The sequence below is a fragment of the Xyrauchen texanus genome, chromosome 23, assembly GCF_025860055.1.
Source record: "Xyrauchen texanus isolate HMW12.3.18 chromosome 23, RBS_HiC_50CHRs, whole genome shotgun sequence".
Lineage (NCBI taxonomy): Eukaryota > Metazoa > Chordata > Actinopteri > Cypriniformes > Catostomidae > Xyrauchen > Xyrauchen texanus.
Window position 1 is genome coordinate 1,147,561 of NC_068298.1, and position 25,000 is coordinate 1,172,560.

Sequence of the window (25,000 nt, forward strand, 5' to 3'; positions counted from 1 at the left end):
TGCAGACAAAGATAGGACGCTTTGTTATACAGTCAACATTCACAATAGACATTGTGGTGGCGTTCGTGTGCTCTCATCTCATAAATCCGCTGACTTGAAGGCCGCGTCACTGTTTCTCAGCCACTGATTGGTTACAGACGTGAAGAAAATATTCGCCTCACTCTGCCGTGACCCTCCTCCCGGCCTTTTGTTTTTACGAGCTGGATTTTCCTCATGCCGTTGCCGTACAGTTTTGTGCTTTAAGTACATGATGTTATCAGAGAATTAATGCAAAGAGCAAATTCATCTGAATCACATTCACTCACAGCGAGAGGAAGCAGATGTTTGAGAATCTCAGTGTTTCTCCGTCATCTGTGATTCATTTAGCGTTTAACCCCACAGAGGTCCTCCTCTCAGGCCCCGGAGGCGCACCCGTGTGCCTCTTCATTTAAAACAGCACGTTTACATATTAACCGCCCCCCTGGAACGCTACACTGAAACATTCCTGCGCGTTTCAGACGCGCGGTGAGTCAGATTAGCGCTGTGGTGGACAGATGGCACAGAATGGAGATGTTTGGATTGGGACGTTAATCTTTGCTGCTGGAATATCAAACCATCTGTGTTTAGTGACTTCTACTGTATGTGTATTGTATAAAGTGCTATACAAATAAAACACTTCAATTACATTTTACACCCAATTAAAAGTCGTTGTCTTAAGTAGATGTTTTAAATTGATTCCAGTCACTCTTTGTCATTTACATCAGCGAGAGTCAGATCATTGTACTTGGCAACATAATGGAGAATACATTACCTTTATTTACTCGTCAAAGCCATTTTTTGTCTTCCATTCGGTGCTTGGCGAATGTTAATGTTGGACCGTGGAGATAAGTGTGTTTCTCTATGTGCATTTGCAGGATCTGAGTCTCTGAGCGGGTCTGGTACTGTCATGGTTTTGGTCGGTGATGTGAATGATAATATTCCATCATTCAGCTCCACGTCATTCCACACGACCATTCCTGAGGACGCACCGACCGGAACCGACGTGCTGCTGCTCAACAGCTCAGACGCTGATGTGGGACTCAATGGAGTGATCAGGTACCACACACGCACACACACACACGCACACACGCACATACATACATAAATACACGCACACGCACATACATACATAAATACACGCACACACACGCATATACATGCATACATACACACACACGCGCACACACACACGCACACACACACACACGCACATACATACATAAATACACGCACACGCACACACACGCATATACATGCATACATACACACACACGCGCACACACGCGCAGGCACGCACACACACACGCACACAATCCCACATACACACGCACACACACACAAACATGCACGCACACTCAAACACACACACACGCTCACACACAAACATGCACGCACACTCAAACACACACACACACACACACACACACAAACATGCACGCGCACTCAAACACACACACACACACAAACATGCACGCACACACACACAAACACACACACACACACATGCACGCACACACATACACACAAACATGCACGCACACTCAAACACACACACGCACACAAACACACGCGCACTCAAACACACATGCACGCACACTCAAACACACACACACAAACACACGCGGACACACAAACATGCACGCACGCAGACACACAAACATGCACGCACACTCAAACACACACACACACAAACATGCATGCACACTCAAACACACAAACACACACACACACACAAACATGCACGCACACTCAAACACACACGCACGCACACACACACACACTAAAACACACACACACATGCACACACACTCAAACACACACGCACGCACACACATGCACGCACACTCAAACACACACACTCAAACACACATGCACTCACACACACTATCTCAAACACACGCACTCAAACACACACACTCAAACACAAACGCACAAACACACACGCACACACACAAACATGCACGCACACTCAAACACACACTCAAACACACATGCACTCACACACACATGCACGCACACTCAAACACACACACTCAAACACACATGCACTCACACACACTCAAACACACGCTCTCAAACACACACGCACTCAAACACACATGTGCACATACTCAAACACACACTCAAACAAACATACACACGCACACACACACTCACACAAACATACACACACTCACACACACACTAAACACAACCATTTGCATTTTTATGTATGAAATGTACATTTATTTGCAGTAATAATTATAATAAACAATACTTCTGCCAAGTCTTATAGTTCATTAGTCTACCTGAAGGCTGTTTATGGTTACTGAGCAATGGAGCAACTTCGGTGGTTTAATGTTCAGGTACAGGTGTGAGCTGATCGCCATGTTACAACGTCGTCAAACATCCAAAACAAACACAACTCCACCTGTCAGTCTTGTAGCTCTGAAGTGCTTTACTTGAGCGCATTGGACAACATGTTCCACTTTCCCAAAACGTTGTTAATGAGGATTATAATGAGGTATGACAGACACGTCAGAGCGCAGCGGGAGGGCCGCGAGTGGCTTCGGTGTTTCAAACATCACAGAACCGGACAGACCAACAGAACACCACAGATCTCACCGATCATGAACCGGCGTGAAGACGGTCTTCGCGTGACTGTTGGTGTCTCGTTGGGCTTTTGAATCATAGTTTGTTGTGTAATTTGCGTGATTCTCATCACACTGACACCAGCGCAGTGAAGTTGTCATGTGTGCATGTAACTGTCAGAGCGAGTTTGTGTCAGAGACCCTTGAGAAACTCAAAGCTGCATGGGAACGGCTCAAATGTGTTGTTTCTGATCAGAGCGAGCTCGCTGATGTCTTCAGCTCAGCTGAGAGAACATGTCGTGACTCAAGAATTCTGAACTTTCAACAAAAAAAACAGGTCTTTCTTTGTCTGAAAGCAGTCTTGGACAGAGTTTGAATAATTTATGACTGCCCTATATTTTTACAAATTTAATGTTGCTGCCACGTGTGTCCTAGTTGTGTCTCAAGAGCTCACTGCAGCTTGAAACACTCCCGCCCTTTGGACAATAGACTTCAGAACTTTATTTGCCAAGATATACACTTTTTTGTTACTGCAGGTGTTATGTTAACCAAAGTACCTGTAAAATGCCATTTTAAAGATTGAAAAAATTCCAATCAGTTTGTTTGTTTATAGTTACAGTCTCAGTGGTGGGGATGGACAGTTCTCCATAAACCCGTCGACAGGCCTGATCATCACCAGCTCCTTACTGGATCGAGAGACATGGGCGAGTTACCAGCTGCTGGTTGTGGCCTCAGATGGCGGGCAGCCTACACCTCTTTCCAGCTCTGCCACGGTATCTGTGGTAGTGGCCGACATCAACGATAACCCTCCACGCTTTCACCATCATCCCTACGTCACCCACATACCTGCCTCCACCTCTACAGGTGCATATTGGGGTTTACTCTGGCAGGGGTCATGGGTCAGTTACTGTTCTCTAATTGTTTAATGTTACTCACGTTTGCTCTTGTGTTCGCAGGTTCTCTGGTCTTTGCCGTCACGGTAACAGATGAAGATTTTGGCTCAAATGCTCAGCTTCACTATTCACTCACCGGACGATATTCGGAAAAGTTTAAGATTGACCCGATCAGAGGTGCCATCACTGCCAACGAACAACTCAAGGGGAGCTCAGAGGTCACCCTTACCGTCCATGTAAAAGATGGAGGCTCCAACCCCAAAACGGACAGTACGACGGTCACTGTTCGCTTTGTTACTGGTGGAGACTTTCCCCATATTAGACTGAAGGAAAAAACCTTCACCTTCCCAGAAAACAAACCCACAAACACTGTTGTTACGAAGGTGACTGGAGCCTCGTCCAGGGCAGGTTCTCTGTCGTACTACATTGCAAGTGGAAACCTGGACAATGCATTCCATATAGATCAGCTTTCAGGAGAGTTGTCTATTAAAAAGTCTCTGGACTACGAGAATATTGAGAAGTATGTCTTGTGGATTGAAGCCAGAGATCAAGGCTTCCCTCCTTACTCAGCCTATGAGAAAGTTGAGATCACCGTGTTGGACGTTAATGACAACCATCCTGTTTTCGGGCAAGAGCCGTTCCACGCTGACGTTCTAGAAAATGTCTCGCCTCAACGTGTGCTGATCATCTCTGCGTTGGACCAGGACAGTGGACTGAACGGGCAGGTGGAATATGCAATCATTGATGGCAACAAAGAAAACAGCTTCAGCATCAACCATGCAACTGGTGAAATCCGCACTACCCGACCTCTGGACCGAGAGAAGGTTGCTCAGTATTCTTTGAGAGTGAAGGCAACAGATCGTGGCAGTCCTCCTAAAAGCACTGCAGTCAAAGTCCTAATCAGCGTGCTGGACGTCAATGACAATGCTCCCAGATTCTCCAAAATCTTCAGTGCCACGGTGCCTGAAAATGCTCCAGTGGGCTTCACTGTGACACGAGTAACAACCACCGATGAGGATGCAGGTGCTAACGCTATTAGCCGATATTCCATCAGTGACGCAAGTCTCCCTTTCATCATCCACCCCAGTACTGGTGACATCACCATCAGCAGACCTCTTAACAGAGAAGACACAGACCACTACATTGCCAAAGTCTCCGCACATGATTCAGGATGGACTGTAAGCACAGACGTCACAATATTTGTGACAGATGTGAACGATAACGCTCCAAGATTCAGTAAGCCATCATATTACCTGGACTATCCTGAGCTGATGGAGGTTGGATCGATTGTGACTCGAGTCTCAGCCACAGATCCTGATGAAGGATTCAACGGTAAAATATTTTACTTCATCAGATCCCAGACGGAGTATTTTCGAATCAGTTCCAGCTCTGGCGAGATCTTCATTAAACAGCAGCTCAAGTACCAAAACTCAACTGGCCACAGTAACGTCAATGTAAATCGACATAGTTTCATTGTTACCGCTTCAGACCGAGGTATCAAGCCCCTCATGAGCGAATCTACAGTCATCATAAATGTTGTCGACAGTAATGATAACCCACCCACATTTGAATCTTCCTTTTACATTACTCCAGTTACTAAAAGTGTCAAGGTTGGCACCAAACTCCTGAAAGTTACAGCCCATGATGAGAAGGATTTTGGGCTGAACTCTGAAATAGAGTATGCTGTATCTGGGGGCAACAGTTCCAGCAAGTTCCGCTTGGATAAACAAACCGGATGGGTTATGGTAGCATCCTCGCTCACCGCAGACACAAATAAAGTTTACCTGCTTGAAATAACAGCAAGTGACAAAGGAAACCCTCCACTCTCAGCTAAGACATCAGTCAGAGTAGCCATTACTGAAGAGAACCATCATACGCCAGAGTTTTCACAGAACCAAGTTACAGTCACAGTGTCTGAAAGTCTGACTGTCGGCACAGCCATCCGTACGCTTTCAGCAAGAGATAAGGACAAGGACAAACAAATGAATGGCCTGATTATGTACAACATCTCCTCAGGTAATGAGGATGGCTTGTTTTCAGTGAACAGTCAGACTGGCGTTTTAACGCTCGCAAAACCACTGGATTACGAGAACAAGCAGAGACATGAACTCAGAATTTCAGCAACAGATGGAGGATGGATTGCCAAGACAAGTTATGTAACAGTTAACATCCACGTCACTGACATAAACGATAACCCTCCTGTGTTTGATCCTGTTGAGTATTTCCCCATCGTACAAGAGAATGTCCCGAGTGGAACTACTGTAGTAAAAATGAATGCGACAGATAAAGACTCTGGACCAAATGCTCTGATGGCATACGTCATCCAGTCTTCAGACAGCGATCTGTTTATAATTGATCCGAACACAGGAATCATCACCACACAAGGGTTCCTGGACTATGAATCTAAACAGGTGTATCACCTGACCGTCAAAGCCTTCAATGTTCCAGATGAAGAACGATGCAGCTTTGCTTATATTAACATTCAGCTGAAAGGGGCGAATGAGTACGTCCCACGCTTTGTTTCAAAGCAGTACTACTTTGAGGTCTCAGAAGCGGCACCTAAAGGAACAGTTGTTGGGGAGGTGTTTGCCAGTGACAGAGACTTGGGAGAAGATGGTGTGGTTTATTACTTGATCTTTGGCCAAAGCAGGAAAAAGGGTTTTAGCATTAATAAAACGACAGGCCAGATATATGTCTCTGGACTGCTTGATCGTGAAAAAGAAGAAAAGATCTCTCTCAAAGTCTTAGCAAAGAATGCAGGGAGCATAGGAGGGGCAGATATCGATGAGGTGATTGTGAATATTACTATTCTGGATGCCAATGATCCTCCTGTATTCACCCAGGAACTCTACGATGTCCAGGTGAATGAGGGACTCCCTACTGGGGGCCTGGTCACATTTGTCAGTGCAGAAGATTCAGATTCTGTCCCCAGCTGGAGCAGATTTACCTATGCCATAGCAGCTAACAACGGAAGGAATACCTTCACTATAAACCCTCAAACTGGACAGGTATCTGTGGCAGCAGAACTTGACAGAGAGACCATTCCTGTATACAACCTCACTCTTCTTGCAGTGGACTCGGGTTCTCCAGCTGCTACCGGCACTGCCATTTTGATTGTGACCCTGGAGGACATCAACGACAATGGGCCAACCTTGCTGACTACAAGTGGGGAGGTGATGGAGAACCAGAGGGCAGGAACACCTGTGATGACCCTCAGCTCAAGTGATCCAGATCTTGCACCAAATCAAGGTCCATTCTCTTACAGCCTTATCAGCACTAGATCAGCACCCAGCTACTTCAACCTCAGCCCAGCTGGAGAGCTGACCACCAGCCGAGAGATTGACAGAGAGCAGATCAGTGATTTCTACCTCTCTGTAATGATCAAGGACTCTGGTATTCCTCAAATGTCTGCAACGGCAACTGTCCATGTCAAAGTCAGTGATCAGAATGATAATCCCTCTGAGTCCCGCTCTGTGGAAATCTATGTCCATTATTTTGGTAACATGTTTTCTGGGGGATCTCTGGGCGTTGTGAAGCCACAGGATCCAGATATACAGGACACATTTCATTGTTCTCTGACTCCCCCAGTGGTGACTCTCTTCAGCATTCCTACAGGAACCTGTGACCTCAACTCTAACAGTCGCTCAACTGATGGCACGTTTGATTTAATGGTGCGTAGCAGTGATGGGGTTCATGATGCAGTCAAAAGCAATGTACGTGTTTTCTTTATCGGATTCAGTAATGCCACAGTGGACAACAGCATTCTGATACGTCTCGTCTCTCAAAGTGCCAGCGACTTCCTCAACAATCACTACCTTAGTTTCTTGCGTATCGCCAATTCACAGCTAGCAGGTCTGGGCACCGGAGTTCACATCTATGGGGTATTTGAACTCAACAACAACACTTTTCTGATGGCCGCTGTCAAGCGAGGTCATGGGCAGTACGTCAATCCGAGCGGAGTTGCCACATTCTTCCAGAGCATCAAGGAGATTCTGCACAGACAAAGTGGAGTTAAGATAGACTCTGTGGACCATGATCCCTGCTCCCATAATCCATGTCAAAACGGGGGCAGCTGTAAGAGGCGTCTGGGGGTGGGACCTGACATGAAGATAGAGGAGAGTGTCCCAGTCATTCTTGTTTCAAATCGCCCCCTACAGCCTTACGCCTGTAACTGCAGGCCAGGATATGCAGGTGCCCTCTGTGAAACTGACATCGATGAGTGCCAGCCGACACCTTGCCACAATGGAGGAACTTGCCACAACTTGGTGGGCGGTTTCTCCTGCTCTTGTCCTGAAGGTTTCACTGGGATGGCCTGTGAGAGGGACATCAACGAGTGCCTTTCAAACCCCTGCCAGAATGGGGCACTGTGCCAGAATTACCCTGGGGGCTTTAACTGCCTGTGCAAATCTGGATTTGCAGGTATAGTCATTTGAATTTTACAAGTAACACAACCACAGATGTTAGGCAAAGCACATACACACAATTTGTACACAAGTACATTATTGCTTTAGCCAAGAAAAATATTTGCTTCTAAGTGTTTGGAAAGGTGTTTTGGCTCAAGCGTACCCACTTCCAAAAGCAGTTTACTGTGAGGCTCACAGGCTGGGAGGTATCAGCTGCAATGCAGATCAACTTGTCATGTTTACTTTATTGAAAGGAGATGATCAGACTTTCACCCTAATAAGGACACATCCTTTAGGGATTTTTACTCAGACTATCTGCGCAGTTAAAAGGTGTGTATTGTGTTTGAGTTCTCTAAATTAGCTCCCTTTGATTCAGCATATTGCAAAGTTAAACATTCGTAGTTTGAGCCAACACAAGACTTCATGTTTTTAGATTTGTAATTCTGTTAGGACTGACTATTTGTGTAAGTGCTTACGAATCTGTGTTTGTGATGAGGGAGTTTAAGCATGTATGATAGCATTAGCTTGAATCCGCTCTGTTTGGGTAGGTGTGGGCTGTAGCTTTTGGACCTCGTTTTCCAAGTGGAGCGGCAAGACACATTTTGTTTAAGGCTCTGAGTCATTAAGATTCTTTTTTTATTCTGATCATAACAAATGAGTGCAGAGCATTCACAGCGGAGGCCCCAGATAAATGGGTCTGCTGGAGAATTACACCTATTTACTTACAGTAGTGTGCTGCACTGTAGCTGAACCCCACACTTCCTGTTTTGCTAGCTGTGATTGAGTTTTCGTTCTTTACACCATTTGTCTTAGGCCGCTATGTCCGCTAATGTTGACTTGTATGACTTTCTTCTGTAGAACACAAAAAGAGATGTTAGGCCGAATTACAGCCTCAGTCACCGTTCACTTTCATTTTATGGAAAAAAGATGCAATGAAAGAGATTGGTGAATGAGACATTCTGCCTAGCATCTTTTGTGTTCCATGGGTTTGGAACAAAGGGAAAGTGCACCACGCCAAATGTAAAGTTCATGCATGATCATTTGTACTGTATGTCTAGCCTTCAGTGTATTTCTGTGCATTTTATATAATCACTCTTTTATGGGTCCCCCAGAACCAGTGCAGGTGATGTATATGTGCAGAGCTAGTACCTTAATGACAGATTTTCACCATTTTGTTCTTAGAAACATGGGTCAGTTTACAAGGTGTAAGACTTCAAGTTGTTTACATTAGAAAGATTAAGTGCTCTAGAAAGAGAGCACAGGGGAGTTCTGGGAGCCCCATGTGAGAACAGCCATTTTCGTGTGTCATGTTCACCTCATTGTTTCTCATTGGTGTCGTTTCATGAATTCAGGGAAAACCTGTGACTCCATCATCAATTACTGTGAGTGTAACCCCTGTTTTAATGGGGGCTCCTGCCAGAACCGGGTGGACGGCTATTACTGTCACTGTCCTTTTGGTAAGTCATCATTTCTGCGTGAGGTCCAGCTTAAGGTCCTTCGACTGGTGTTATTAATTCTGGACTGCAGTGTGTGCTGAACTGTTTTAGAACAAGGGAGCTGGTTTTACAGAACCTGGTCATTAGGTGGTAGACAATCTTAACCAGGCGAGCAACAAACCAGCTACCAGCTGGTTGTATCGAAGTTAGTCAGGCAGGTTTTTGGTTGCTGGTATAGCCAATAACCAGCTCAGACCAACCAGTGCCCAGCTTAGGCTAGCCAAAGATGAGCCAATGACCAGCTAATGCCCTGCTCATACAAGTCAATGACCATCTTAGCCCAGCCAATGACCATTTTATACCAGCTTAGACTAACCATTATCATCTTTGACCTGCTAATGACCATCTTAGACCAGCTCAAACCAGTCAATAACTATTTTAGACCAGCTAATGTCCATTTTATACAAGCTCAGACCAAACAATGACCACCTTAGAACAGCTAAAACCAGCCAATGAAAATTCAAAACCAGATATTGACCATTTTAGACCAGCTTAGACCACCTAGTAACCACCTTCGACCAGCTCAAACCAGTCAATAACTATTTTAGACCAGCCAATGACCATTTTAGACCAGCTTAGACTAAGCATTATCATCTTTGACCTGCTAATGACCATCTTAGACAAGCCAGTGACCACCTTAGACCAGCTCAAACCAGTCAATAACTATTTTAAACCAGCTAATGACCATTTTATACCAGCTCAGACTAAACAATGACCACCTTAGAACAGCTAAAACCAGCCAATGAAAATACAAAACCAGATATTGACAAATTTAGACCAGCTTAGACCACCTAGTAACCACCTTCGACCAGCTCAAACCAGTCAATAACTATTTTAGACCAGCTAATGACCATTCTAAACCAGCTCAGACCAAACAATGACCACCTTAGAACAGCTAAAACCAGCCAATGACCATTTTAGACCAGCTCAGACCAGTTTAGAGCACCTAGTAACCAGCTAACATGTTGTTAAACACAGAGACCATCTAAAGTTGGATTCTATTGCAGCGTTGTTCAGTCAATGTCATGTTTTACTGTGAATTTTTTCAAGGCAAGAAATTCTTATGGTGCAGAAAGGCAGTAAATCACTTTCGCTTCGCAGGTGTGTTTGGAAAGCACTGTGAACTCAACAGTTATGGGTTTGAGGAGCTTTCATACATGGAGTTCCCCAGCCTCGACCCAAACAACAACTACATCTATATCAAGTTTGCCACAATGAAGGAGAACGCCTTGCTCTTGTACAACCACGACAACCAGACCGGCGACAAGGCTGAGTTTCTGGCCCTTGAGATCTTCGAAGGCAGAATGAGGTTCTCGTTTAATCTGGGCAGCGGCACTAACAAACTCATGACGACCATCAGGGTCTCAGATGGCCAGTTTCACAAGGTCATCGCCAGGAGAGCGGGCATGGTGAGTCTGTCAATCAAACTATCTACAGGGAGCTAACGTTAACAAAAGGTGTTTTCTCTGTAACATCACCACTCGGCTTGAATTTGCACTTTTTTTGCAGGCGTTTCTGATTTTGTCTTTGGAGTTTTTTTGCAGTTTGATCAGAATCAAATCAATTGCTCTGGAATTGTAAAATACTGCTACCATACCATTGTATTATTCTGTTAATGTTTCCCACAGGGTGAAAAACAGCAGCATTTTTAACATCTGTGGGCCTCACTGAAGGCCTGAGAGCAGATCTGTGTGTCATAAGAACTCGGCCCCTACGGCGCAATAAAAAGAACCTGATCTGTGCGTTTGGAGAAGTGGATGTGGGTCACGTCGCTGGTTCTGTAGGGACGTTTTTTCTTTTCTTTCTAGACGTGAGCATGAGCAGATGTTAAAGTCACACACGGCCCCTTGTTTTCCCTCCTTGGAGAGAGCCGAACTCTGACAGTCAAGGGTACTTTTGTTTGGTTAAGATGTCCTAGTTTACCCCACAACCAGATGCGCTGGATTCTGGCACGCGGTCTCGAGTTCAGAGTCTCATTGTTTACAAGAGAAAGTTGGAGTTTATCAAGAGCTGGTCTACTGCCACGTTTTGGTCTTTAATCGCTTCAGTATTGTATGTTGCATTGGAGAAGGTTGATAAATGATAAATAAAAATGTGCTTGTATACATGCTGGATGTGTTTCCAAACCCTCTCCATATGGCTCGCGTCACCTTACCTGCTTGAAGCCAAATATATTGAATACATAGATTCTGAGAATGCTCTTTGACCCTGGCTGGGTCCCGTTTCAAATTCTTTAGACTTTCACAGTCTAGTTGTACTCTGGATTCGTCTTGGATGATGTGACGCTGCTAACACAAAGCATTTACTGACTCGATCCAATGCTAACACAGCATAAACAAGCTTCTGTGCAACAAAGTGCATTTGATATTCATTTTTAAAAGCAACACAGTTTTACAGTTATGTACGACTCCTGGAAAAGTGCTCTGTGGTCTGGTTTGATCTTTTTGAAGTGCAGCGAGGCATTAATGCGATGGCCAGACTCTCAAGCTGTGCAGGAAGTCATCTGTATCAGCGCTTAACCAGAGCTCCTCCAGACAAAAACGTCTCTTCTTTTAATTCACTGAAATTGTTCTATAACGGAAGAGAAATTGTCTCATCTGAACGTTGAGGGTTTGCTATCGTTGAGTTTGTGATTTACATTTACATTTATGCATTTGGCAGACGCTTTGTTAAGTTGCTTTTATCCAAAGCGACTTACAGAGCCCTTATTACAGGGACAATCCCCCCGGAACAACCTGGAGTTAAGTGTCTTACTCAAGGACACAATGGTGGTGGCCGTGGGGTTCGAACCAGCGACCTTCTGATTAACAGCCCTGTGCTTTAGCCACTATGCCACCACCACAACCACCATTTGATTTGGTCATGTGACAAAACCTTTGCACTCTTTGTCACCTCTGAGACATATATTCCCCTGCATCTGCACAGGACTCACCACAGATGCAGCGTTGTTAGATATTTTCTTGAAAACAAAAGACAAAACAATAATAAGTGGCGATCTCCCTGAACCCACCAGACGACTAAATAACAAAGTGACATGCAATACCATTACCCCGCCCAAAGCACTTACGAAACATCCCCCAAGTTTAATTCCCGGCCCCCAGAGAAAAGATCCCCACAACATGAGATCCCGGACGAGCCCCCAATTATGTTATGGCTAGCTATGCCAGTCACAATATAAAAGTGAACTAATAAAAGTGCTCCAAATGTGTAGAATATGTCTCCTCATAGACATGTTCCTGAATAAACATCTATTAAATGTTAACCTTTGGAAAACTGTGTTGAGTGTGTATGCAGCTGTCTGTTGACTCATGTCTGTGTGTTCTGTTGAAGGCGGCGTCTCTGACGGTTGATCTGTGTGGAGACGAGCAGGAACCAGGATACTGTGCTGTCAGTAGAGTGGCTGTTCATACTGACTGGTGAGATACAAGTACATTCATTAGCAGGTCCCTTTAACATTGTATGCAACCTCAGAATGATTATAAAATGGCATTTGTCAGGATTCTGGACGTTCAACCGAATCGTCTGTCTGTGGGCGGTGTTCGCTCATTTGAAGCCCTTCTGCATCGTAAAGGTCAGGTGACCACGCATGACTTTGTGGGGTGCATCATGGAGTTTGCCGTCAACGGACGACCGCTGGAGCCATCGCAAGCTCTGGCATCACACGGCATTCTGGACAGGTCTGTTACCACACACACACACACACACACACACACAATCGTTTGCATTCAGTCCTTTTGAGTTCTGTGAAAATAAAGTGAGGTGTCCAGCACTCTTAAGGTACTGTGTTAATATTCTGTAGCAGGTGGAATAGATTCTTCAAGCTTTTGTGTGATTCACATATTTGTGTCCTGTGTGCAGATGTCCCAGGTTAGAGGGTGCGTGTGTTGCTGACCCCTGTGGACACGGGGGCACATGTGTGGACATGTGGTCATGGCAACAGTGCCAGTGTGCTGAGGGATTCACTGGACCAACCTGTGAGAAATGTGAGTTTTAGAATTTGAAACACATCAGCTTTGTTATATTTGTGAATTTGGAATGATCAAATCAAGTATTCTATAGTCATTTAACCCAAATAGGTCATGTTTCCATCCGAGTGACGAATTTAAAGGGGCACTCGTCATTTTTTGTCATTTACAGTAATGTCATTTACGGTACAAAACACTCATGAACTTGATGTTTGCTAGCGTTTAGCAGCAGATGTCTTATGTCTGGCGATAGTAGACAATCATTTCGATTTCACAATAACCAAAAGCATCATTGATCAGATGCCACGCGATGATATTGATGATGTTCTCTGAGCAAATTATGTATTCACACGACTTGTTCGGGCAGTCACATTTATTTTTGTTGTGCATATTCCTAAAAAAATGCTATAATTTGGGGGTCTGGGTATCTCAGCGAGTATTGAAGCTGACTATCACACCTAGAGTCCTGAGGTTCAATCCAGGGCATGTTGAGTGACCCTAGCCAGGTCTCCTTAGCAACCAAATTTGCCCGGTTGCTAGGGAGGGTAGAGTCACATGGGGTAACCTCCTCGTGGTCGCTATAATGTGGTTCTCGCTCTCGGTGGGGCGTGTGGTGAGTTGTGTGTGGATGCTGCGGAGAATAGCGTGAAGCCTCCACAAGCGCTACGTCTCCGTGGTAACGCGCTCAACAAGTCACGTGATGAGATGCACGGATTGACGGTCTCAGACGAGGAGGCAACTGAGATTCGTCCTCCGTCACCCGGGTTGAGGCGAGTCACTACGCCACCACGAGGACTTAGAGCGCATTGAGAATTGGCTGTTATAAATTGGGGAGAAAAATAAAAAAATAAGGTTCGCTGTCCTTTTCTGCATATCATGCCACCGTTTTGCATAACGCGGCAGCACATTATAGCTTATTGCGGCCCATTTCACGGCTGGCCCACCGGCCCGCTTGATTCTCCCGAAGGCCAGTCCGCCCCAGTATGCTAGATTACCAGTCCAGCCCTGTTTAATGTAGTGAGTGGTATTGTCTTGAGTTCATGTCTTGACGTCCGTCTTCTTGAATAAGCTTCTACCAATAGACGGACACATTTACACCAGCGTTTGGAACTCATGACCTTTGACATCAAAAACATTGTGAAGTGTTTCCTCACTTTTAAAGGTCGATAAGTATATTTCTTGTGCTATCCTAACTCTGCACCTTTATATTGCTATTTGCATTTAGCATAGTTTTTTCCGCTGCCAGAACAGCACAGAGACTCCGTTTCGTATTATTGATGTTGACTCATTGCGTCTCTCTCTCACAGACATGACGGCAGACACGGCTCTCTCTCTGGACGGTTCTGGTCGTCTGGATTACAGTCTGAGTCAGAGCCGCAAGAGAGACGTGTTGCTGGCGAGAGCGCTGCAGGACAGCGGAAGACCCGTCGCGGAGTACAGCAGTCTGGAGCTGAAGTTCCGAACTCGCAGCGGCTCGGGAACAATTCTGCACGCGCAAGAGAGCTCCAACTACACCACCATCAGGGTACGACACAGTGTGTGTGTGTGTGTGTGTGTGTGTGTGTGTGTGCATCCACTGTGCTGGACGATCAGGCCACAGAGAGTCACTACTCAAACACTAACAGTGGATCACAGTCCGATTTGTTCTCCAGAAATCTCTGCTGATCTTTTTCCTTTTTTCTTGGCGAGACAGATTTTCAGTTTCCAGAGTTTGTGGGTCTTTAAATCAGTTTCTCTCTCTCTCCTGCAGGGCTTGTGTTTCTTCTTTTTTTTCCATTTTAGTCATGAATCCATCAGATTATCAAATGCAGATATGTTCATGAAAACACACGCTAACTGCGGTTCCCAAAGGTAGTCAGCATAGCGATGATGCTTTCTTAGAGGCCCTCTTTTGGCCTTCACAGAGAACACAATCCCAGAATGCACTTGGACAAACTCTGAAAAACAAATGAAATCAAAGATTTAGGGCGAGCTGAAAGAAATGTTGGTTTTAGCAGAATTGCACTGTTTGTTTAAAGCAGTTAAATGATATCTAATATTCATTAAATAGAAATTGTACCCTAGCCGTTTTGGCAGGATGTTCATATTTCAAGCTAGTTGACACAATTGCTAACACTTGAAACACATTTAGCAATTTTACAAGGAAGTATTTGATGTGCATTTTTATTTATTAACATATTTAACGATTGGAAAGTGATCACATGGCCTGAAAATATCAACATGCGAAAATCTGAGAAAATTAATTAATTGCTAATCGCTAGCTAAATTAAGCTAATAGTGGTCAAACTTTATTCTATATTCACACAATGGATAGATACACAATGCCAAATGATTTTCATATGTCGATCTGCCATTAGATCTATTGTTTTATTATTATTTTATTCATTGGATAATAAATATACCTCATTGCAAAATTATGGGTATTTTTTATTAATTTTTTTACCAGCGTGTAAAATCATCCATTTCAATAGTCCTTCATTTCTATTCATGAATTTACCCATACATATATTATACATTATTTTTAATACACTTTTGTGTATAAATGTGTTGTAAATTCAGAATTTGCCATGGAAAGAAAAAAAAGTGGTGAAATTTTGCAACTCTAAAAGCACAGAAGAATATTTCCCCAAATTCACTCCAAAACAAAATACGTTTACATCACATTGACATTTATTAATTTAGCATATACTTTTATCCAAAGTGACTTACAAAGTTTCAGTGGCATTAGAAACGTACTAGCCAAGACAAGATTCGATTATTTACATTTGTGTCTTTGTCTCTCAGCTGAAGAACGGTCTTCTGCAGTATGTGTCTGACGCTGGTGCCGCCGGTAAGGTGGAGAGGATTGTGGGAGATGTAGTTCTGTCTGACGGTCAGTGGCATACACTGATTCTCCAGAGAAACGGATCATCCACAGCGCTCCGCATCGATCTGTTCAGCTCGAAGGTCATTCCGCACCACACACAGGACTTCGGAGGGATCGATGTTCACACACTGTCTCTGGGGGGCGTCCCGACTCGACCCACACAACAGAAAACTCCTCCAGGTCAGTTCTTATCCATCATCCATCCACTCTCTTGTAGAACGTGAGACTCATAAACCTCATCTCAGTGTCTCAAACAGTCCTCAGATTTGCCAAGAGATCTCAATGTGAATGAAATGGATCTCAAATTCTCCCAATTGAAAATGGTCGGAGCAATCCACGCTCTCAAGAATCATCCTGATACTTAAAAATGAAACAAAAGTGAGACATAATGTCTGATGGCATTGAAAACTCACCGGCTCATGCTCTTATATGGTCAAACTGAGCTGCTGTATATATCAAACCATCATATAAAATGATCCAAACTATTGTAAGGTAAACATGCTTCGTGCACGCAAGGTCATGATATATTAGTCAATCTAGGGCGAGTACATTGATTTTCACTGTCTTCATTTTGCAGACTTATTTGTATCAGCTGTAAATGCTTTGGCGATATGAATGTACAAATATTTGTCATGCCAATAAGGCACCTTAAAACTGACTATTGAGAGATAGAGAGAGAGAGAGCGAGAGAGATAGATAGAGAGAGAGAGAGCGAGAGAGATAGATAGAGAGAGAGAGAGATAGAGATAGAGAGAGAGAGAGAGAGAGAGAGAGAGAGCGAGAGAGAGAGAGCGAGAAAATCTGTTTTGTGTATTAATGCTTTGGCAATATTGTATGTAAACACAATCATGCCAATAAAGTACTTTTAAATTGAAATTGAGAGAGAGAGCGAGAGAGATAGAGAGAGATAGATAGAGAGAGAGAGAGAGATAGAGATAGAGAGAGAGAGAAAATCTGTTTTGTGTATTAATGCTTTGGCAATATTGTATGTAAACACAATCATGCCAATAAAGTACTTTTAAATTGAAATTGAGAGAGAGAGCGAGAGAGATAGAGAGAGATAGATAGAGAGAGAGAGAGATGAGAGAGAGAGAGAGAGAAAATCTGTTTTGTGTATTAATGCTTTGGCAATATTGTATGTAAACACAATCATGCCAATAAAGTACTTTTAAATTGAAATTGAGAGAGAGAGCGAGAGAGAGAGATAGATAGAGAGAGAGAGAGATAGAGATAGAGAGAGAGAGATAGAGAGAGAGAGAGAGAGAGAGAGAGAAAATCTGTTTTGTGTATTAATGCTTTGGCAATATTGTATGTAAACACAATCATGCCAATAAAGTACTTTTAAATTGAAATTGAGAGAGAGAGCGAGAGAGATAGAGAGAGATAGATAGAGAGAGAGAGATAGAGATAGAGAGAGAGATAGAGAGAGAGAGAGAGAAAATCTGTTTTGTGTATTAATGCTTTGGCAATATTGTATGTAAACACAATCATGCCAATAAAGTACTTTAAATTGAAATTAGAGAGAGAGCGAGAGAGAGAGATAGAGAGAGATAGATAGAGAGAGAGAGATAGAGATAGAGAGAGAAATCTGTTTTGTGTATTAATGCTTTGGCAATATTGTATGTAAACACAATCATGCCAATAAAGTACTTTTAAATTGAAATTGAGAGAGAGAGAGCGAGATAGAGAGAGATAGAGAGAGAGCGAGAAAATCTGTTTTGTGTATTAATGCTTTGGCAATATTGTATGTAAACACAATCATGCCAATAAAGTACTTTTAAATTGAAATTGAGAGAGAGAGAGAGCGAGATAGAGAGAGAGATAGAGAGAGCAAGATAGAGAGATAGAGAGAGCGAGATAGAGAGAGAGAGAGAAAGAATCAGGCCAAACAGCTTTTTCCCCTCTAATAAACAGAACCAAATGTTCTTGGTTTGAATAGGGCTTAAATTCAATAAACATCTATTTACATTGTTGAAGGTTGGTTGTTAGGCAACATGATAGCGCAGGTCTGAATTAGCAGCATCAAGATTTCTCCCAGATGGAGTAGAAGAGAAAGGTTGAATTTGTTGGCTCGCAGTATGCTCTAGTTGAAGAGCAGTCCGTTTCTCCTCCTCTTGATGTAAAAACTGAGATACGTTGATGTATTTCTCAGGGGAGAATTTAGTTATATATTGGCCAATGCCACAGCAATCACAAACCCAAACAAAATGTCTCACTATGTAGCTTTAAACTAAGCTTTATCCATTTATTCAAATCAAATCCAATTTCTGTTTCGTGTTGGGGAAGCTCTTCTCTCATGCAGCCAAGACGTTTGACTGTCAGCATAAAGTCTGGCTCAGTTTGCAACTTATTCTGGCCAAGAACGGTCATGAAAAGCAACCAATCCCAGTTTGTGTTGTGTTGCCATTTAGTTATGGGGGTGTATCTGAAGTTGTTCAGAATAAAGGTTCATTTTCTGAAGTAATGAGATGAGAATGGTGCTTGCCATGGCAGAACTAGCACCACAATGTTAAAATCCCAAAAAAGACCCCCATGTCTCAACGGTATTGGTGACAAGATATGGCTGGGTCTTGTTGCTATATGGTTGCTAGGGTACCTGTATGGTTGCTAGGGCATGGCTAGGCAGATGCAAAAAGCCTTTAAATATTATCCTGGCTAGCCCGAGGTCAAAAGAGCCCACCTCCATGTCTCTACGATGTATAGGTGCCAAGATATGGCTGCGGCATGCTGCTGCTCAATTTCTAGGGCACTCTGGATTGTTGCTAGAGCATGTTTACGGGATGATGCTTAAAGGCATTTTACTAGCCAAAGTCAAAAGAGCCCACCACCAAGTCTCAATATATAAGCACCTCAAACCTAAATATATGCTACCAGTTTGGAAAACCTTGTGGAATGCTCTATGGATGTTTCTTGTAAAATCAAAGTTCTCTATTTTTTTTCCTAGGTTTTGAAGGCTGTTATGCCTATGTGAAGTACAATGGAGAGATGCTCCCCTTCAGCGGTGAACACAGAACTGTGTCCATCTCTAAAACGGACCCCTCTGTGAAGATAGGCTGCCGTGGCCCAAATCTGTGTGAGAGCAGTCCGTGCTGGGACGGGCTGATGTGTGTGAATCAGTGGTACACCTACCAGTGCGTCCCGCCGGGTGACTGCACCTCGAACCCTTGTCAGCACGGCGGCAGCTGCGTGCCCGGTGCACGCGGAGGCTTCACCTGCATGTGCGAGGAATTCTTCACTGGCAGAGTGTGTGAGAGCCTGGTGGCCTGTCTGGGCATCCAATGTCCACAGGGTACACAGTGTAAACTGGGAGCCAATGGAGGGTTCACTTGCAGTCCGATTGCCACTGCAGAGGAGATGGTTCTACCCATCTGGGCGGTGCCAGCAATTGTAGGCAGCTGTGCGACTGTCCTTGCACTGGTGGTTTTGAGTCTCATTCTGTGCAACTACTGCAAGGGCCGCAAGAAAACTAAAGTGCCAACAGAACAGAAGAAAACAAAGGAAAAGAAGAAAAAGAAAGGCAGCGAGAATGTGGCGTTTGATGATCCGGACAACATTCCGCCATATGTAGATGACATGACGGTCCGTAAACAGCCCGAAGGAAATCCCAAACCTGACATCATAGAGCGTGAAAACCCCTACCTGATATACGATGAAACCAACATCCCGCACAACAACGAAACCATTCCTAGCGCCCCCTGTGCCCCGTGTGCCGGGCCAGATGCCGACATGGAACACTATGACATTGACAATGCCAGCAGCATCGCACCATCAGATGCTGACATCATCCAGCACTACAAACACTTCCGTAGCCACACGCCCAAATTTTCCATCCAACGCCACAGTCCGCTAGGATTTGCCCGCCAGTCTCCACTCCCGCTTGGGGCCACCAGCTACACTTACCAGCCCACATACACCCAGGGTCTCCGCTCGACACCCCTTAGCCATTCAGCTTGCCCAACGCCCAATCCCCTCTCACGCCACAGCCCCGCCCACTTCAGTAAGCCATCGTCCTTCTACCGAAACACTCCGACCCGTGAGCTCAACTTGGCACGCCGCGAAGGCAGCCCTCTTGACTTTCATGGCGATGTGTGTCAGCCTGGCATGTTCAACTATGCCACACGGTTGGGTCGCCGCAGTAAGAGCCCTCAGACAATGGTGGGTCACGGCTCTCGCCCCGGGAGCCGTCTAAAGCAGCCCATTGAGCAGATTCCGTTAGAGAGTGGCCCGCCTGTGGGATTGTCCATAGAGGAGGTGGAACGCCTGAACACTCCACGACCCAGGAACCCCAGCATCTGCAGCGCCGACCACGGTCGCTCTTCATCCGAGGAAGACTGCCGTCGGCCACTCTCTCGCATCCGGAACCCAGCAGACGGCATCCCGGCTCCAGAATCTTCCTCCGAGAGTGACTCCCACGACTCCTTCACGTGCTCGGAGATGGAGTATGACCGCGAGAAACCTGTCTCCTACAGTTCTCGCATGCCTAAGCTCTCGCAAGTCAATGAGTCTGACGCTGATGACGAGGACCACGGAGGAAGGTTGAGACAGCGTAGATACTCGAACCGGCGTGCCGAGGGTGGGCCAGCCAGTAACCATAACACCCTCTCTGAACATCAACACTACACTTTACCCCACAAACTTGGCCAAGGGTCCAACAACTTCAACTGGGACAACATGCTTAACTGGGGTCCGGGCTTCACCCACTATGTGGATGTTTTTAAAGACTTGGCACTGCTGCCTGAGAACTCTGCTGCTAAAGACATCGAGATGAAGAGCAGCGACGGATCCATCACGATTCTGAATGAGGGCGAAGCTGACCAGTATGTATGAGAATCACTTCATCACTTCACCCTCTGGGACTCACGTCTGGAGCAATGACAGACACTTACTTACAAAAATGAACATTGTGGTTATTTCTGATATTTGATTAGGACGAACTTAAATGCAGTAAGGCAGAGCACTGATTCGAAAGACTCCCTGTCAGAAACACAATAAACTCCAAACTCCCTTTTACAGAGTGCAATATAGACAAGCACATGCTCTACAGACTTTGCATTGGGTTGCATAGTCTAGTTCTGCCACTAGTCAACACTTTGGGTCAGTCAACTAGTCATGGACCACAAATGACATTCTGCTTCTTGTGTAAAGAAATTGCAAATTCCTTAGTCCACAAACCCTGTCCCAGTCTAGCCACATGACAGCTTTGTCAAGAGACATGTAATGGCCAAATTGTAACTGTGCATCAGATATTTGAGGTAGTTTTGATTTAGTGGTCTCAAGGCAAATTTACCACCCAGAAACGAAGTGCATGGAGTCATTTACATAAGGAAAACATTGTTTCAATTACTAGTTTGACACTTTTTTTGTACTAGATGACTAGTGGAAATGAGCAGTCGTGCAACCCCTATGTGCGACAGACACACCAGTCCACCCAATGGAGACACCAGGAGGCTTGGAGAAGTACACATATGAAGTAAATCAGTTGCGACCCCTCTGTCCAGGCCGACCGAGATCAGAGCGTTGGAATAAAGATGAAAGGTGTGATAGTGTCTGATCTCTAGGAATCACATCCATGAGTTCAGTGTTGAAGAGCAGGGCTGTATTTGGCTCCGATTCTTCTCAATCCGGCCAAAAGAGCGAGAAAGCTCTGGAAGGGTCTGCCAAGAGCGAGTGTTTCTCATCCTGAGTAACTGGCTGCCATCTAAAACAACAAAACCTCCAGATATGAGAGTAATCAGGGCTTTGCCTTCTGGATATTTGAGGATTTACCTTTGGGAGCGCAGACACTGACTTTTCGGCCGTTTGTGTTGGTGCATTTCGTATGAACACGTTTGACCCGTCCCAACGAAAACCGCAACTGCTATAAGAAAACTATGAACGTGTACATTTTGTATTAACGAGGCTTTTTGGAAGTCAACATTCTCTGTTGTCATGTGTTTTTGTTTTAATTGGTTTCTACTTTTGTACTGTTTATTAACTTAAATGTGCAGCAGTGTTTTTATGGATATTTTTCATATGCTGGAAATGAGGTTCTTGCTTTCAGAGGAAGTAATATTGAACTTCTTATTTTTTACAGTTGTTACTTATGTAACGTCAGTGTTTTTTCCACTATTTTGATAAAACTATAACACAATTTCTGATTTATACATGTAAAAAGCCAATAACAGAATAAAAAAAGTATTTATTTAAAAAACAATATCTGATGTGAAGTTGCCAAGGAAGTTTAACAAAGTGTGGAGCTTCCCTTTTAACAATCATTGTCATTCAAATAATGTCTCCTGATCAAAGGGTAGAAAGAAGTGACCAAAGTACATGTCCTTTTACATACAGTTTCGTTAACGTGTACACTTGGCACAGTATGTCATTTCGCTGTACTGTATGTCAGTTGACCTACAACATTTACGTATACTACACTGCACACTGTGTCCCACAATTCAATCCTCATGACTTGACCTTCCATTTCCAGTGTGATGAATTATTACAGATGCAATTTAACGTCTTTCTTGAATCATTTAATTGGACTGCCACAATAATGTGTAACCGGTCCTGCTCGCCCCGCTCCAGCGTGCTCTAACAAGGAGGCTAAAGGCTACAGCCTCTAGCGTCAGTCGCTAGTGCACCTCTTGAGGTCAGGAGATCGCGGTTTATACACATTGCACAGCTTTCTATCAGCTGGCCACCGCTACACTCACCCCCCCTAAACCTCACTCCCATCCGGGTCACGGCACCATTGTAACCGGTCCTGGTCGCCCCGCTACGAACGGGACTCGAACCAACGTCTCCAGCGTGCGAGGCGGGTGCTCTAACAAGGAGGCTAAAGGCTATAGCATCTAGCGTCAGTCGCTAGTGCACCTCTTGAGGTCAGGAGAGTGAGGTTTATACACTGCACAGCTATCTATCAGCTGACTCCTGTTACACTCACCCCGCCTAAACCTCACTCCCATCCGGGTCACGGCACCATTGTAACCGGTCCTTGTCGCCCCGCTCCAGCGTGCTCTAACAAGGAGGCTAAAGGCTACAGCCTCTATTGTCAGTCACTATTGCACCTCTTGAGGTCAGGGGAGTGGCTTTGGGGATTGAACCAGCGACCTTCTGATTAACAGTTTACCAGTTATGTGCTTTAGACCACTACACCACCACCACTCCCGTTACAACTGCACGCCACTCGTTGAGCTAAACATGGAGCATGATGAGGTCATTTATCAATATAGCATGCTGCACTACTGTTAATTCATAATGGGTAAAAAGATACTATTAAAACTAGCAAAGCGAATACAATTAATTTGATGCTGTTCATCTCTAACAGTTATACAGAAAGCGCTGCGATGGAATTGCACTAATGCATTTTCAAACTGGCCATTTGTACAGTATATACAGTGGCATCAGTTGTGTTTAGGCTTTAGCGAACGTAATCGAAAATAGTGACGAATGCATGATAACGGTTCGCCTCTTTTAGTTTGTTGGAGTTCCAAGTGCATTTAATGCATCAGTCCATTAAAGGCTACGTTAACAATGAAGAAAAAATAGTTATTGGAGCTTTTTTGTTATTATTTGTATTAATTATTAGATCCATTTTATGTCAGAAAATCAAGAGAGGAAAATATATTTGACCATAAGAACAATGTGTACCATAGAGGGCTCAACACAGCCTATCGAACCTATGAGACGCTGCATCTGGGGAAGTGAAATACAGTAAGAGGTTTACATGCACTGGGGTTGAAGTCATTAAAACTCATTTTTTATCCACTGCACAGATTTAATAGTATTAGATTGAACTATAGTTTTGGCAAGTCGTTTAAGACACCTACTTTGTGCATGACATGAGTCATTTATCCAACAATTGTTTACAGACCGATTGTGTCACTTTTAATTGGCTATAATATAATTCCAGTGGGTCAGAAGTTACATACACTAAGTTAACTGTGCCTTTAAGCAGCTTGGGAAATTCCAGATGTCAAGCCTTTAGACAATTAGCCAGTTAGCATCTGATAGGAGGTGTACTGAATTGAAGGTGTGCCTGTGGATGTATTTTAAACTCAGTGAGACTTTGCTTGACATCATGGGAAAATCTAAATAAATCAGTCAAGACCTCAGAAAAACATTGTGGACCTCCACAAGTCTGATTCATCCTTGGGAGCAATTTCCAAACACCTGAAGGTGCCACGTTCATCTGTACAAACAATAGTACACAAGTATAAACACCATGTGACCACACAGTCATCGCACCGCTCAGGATGGAGACGCATTCTGTCTCCTAGAGATGAACGTAGTTTGTGTGAAAAGTGCAAATCAATCCCAGAACAACAGCAAAGGACCTTGTGAAGATGCTGGAGGAAACAGGTGGACGAGTATCTAGATCCACAGCAAAACCAGTCCTATATGGACATCACCTGAAAGGCTCAGCAAGGAAGAAGCCGCTGCTCCAAAACCACCATAACTAAGCCAGAATACAGTTTGCAAGTGCACATGGGGACAAAGATCTGACTGGAGAAATGTCCTCTGGTCTGGCACTGTTTGGCCATAATGGCGATTATTGTAGCAGGTGTCTAAGGTATTGGCAATAAATGAAATGCTGTTGGACCAGATAGATTTATTAGAAGATTTAGGGACGGTGAAGGAGGTTGTGGGTTACGATGAGAAATAACAGACAGGATAAATCTCTGTATCAATGTAGAATTTGAGCGTCTCAGCCATCAAATGTGAAGTTCAGCTCACAGAAGTAAAACAAACCGTAGAACCAAGTAAATAGGAAAAGCACCTGGCCTGATCATTAAATGTATTTGGCTAGCGTG

General features: G+C 44.2%; 2 protein-coding genes across 2 annotated transcripts in view; one reads left to right on the top strand and one right to left on the bottom strand.

Moving 5' to 3' along the window:
• Positions 1 to 22,372, top strand: part of LOC127663202 (protocadherin Fat 4-like) — a 49,706-nt gene extending 27,334 nt beyond the window's left edge. The window contains exons 7-17 of the mRNA XM_052154707.1: positions 894 to 1,074; positions 3,202 to 3,452; positions 3,545 to 7,900; positions 9,237 to 9,341; positions 10,482 to 10,789; positions 12,711 to 12,796; positions 12,878 to 13,057; positions 13,239 to 13,363; positions 14,653 to 14,870; positions 16,130 to 16,391; positions 19,156 to 22,372. Of these exons, the coding sequence (XP_052010667.1) occupies positions 894 to 1,074; positions 3,202 to 3,452; positions 3,545 to 7,900; positions 9,237 to 9,341; positions 10,482 to 10,789; positions 12,711 to 12,796; positions 12,878 to 13,057; positions 13,239 to 13,363; positions 14,653 to 14,870; positions 16,130 to 16,391; positions 19,156 to 21,038 (7,955 nt within the window). The 3' untranslated portion in view covers positions 21,039 to 22,372. The remainder of the gene's footprint in view (positions 1 to 893; positions 1,075 to 3,201; positions 3,453 to 3,544; positions 7,901 to 9,236; positions 9,342 to 10,481; positions 10,790 to 12,710; positions 12,797 to 12,877; positions 13,058 to 13,238; positions 13,364 to 14,652; positions 14,871 to 16,129; positions 16,392 to 19,155) is intronic.
• Positions 22,373 to 23,970: 1,598 nt separating this feature from the next.
• The window catches only part of LOC127663144 (histidine-rich glycoprotein-like), a 133,666-nt gene continuing 132,636 nt past the window's right edge, over positions 23,971 to 25,000 (bottom strand). The window contains exon 2 of the mRNA XM_052154624.1: positions 23,971 to 24,297. The gene's annotated coding sequence lies outside the window, so the exon portion shown is untranslated. The remainder of the gene's footprint in view (positions 24,298 to 25,000) is intronic.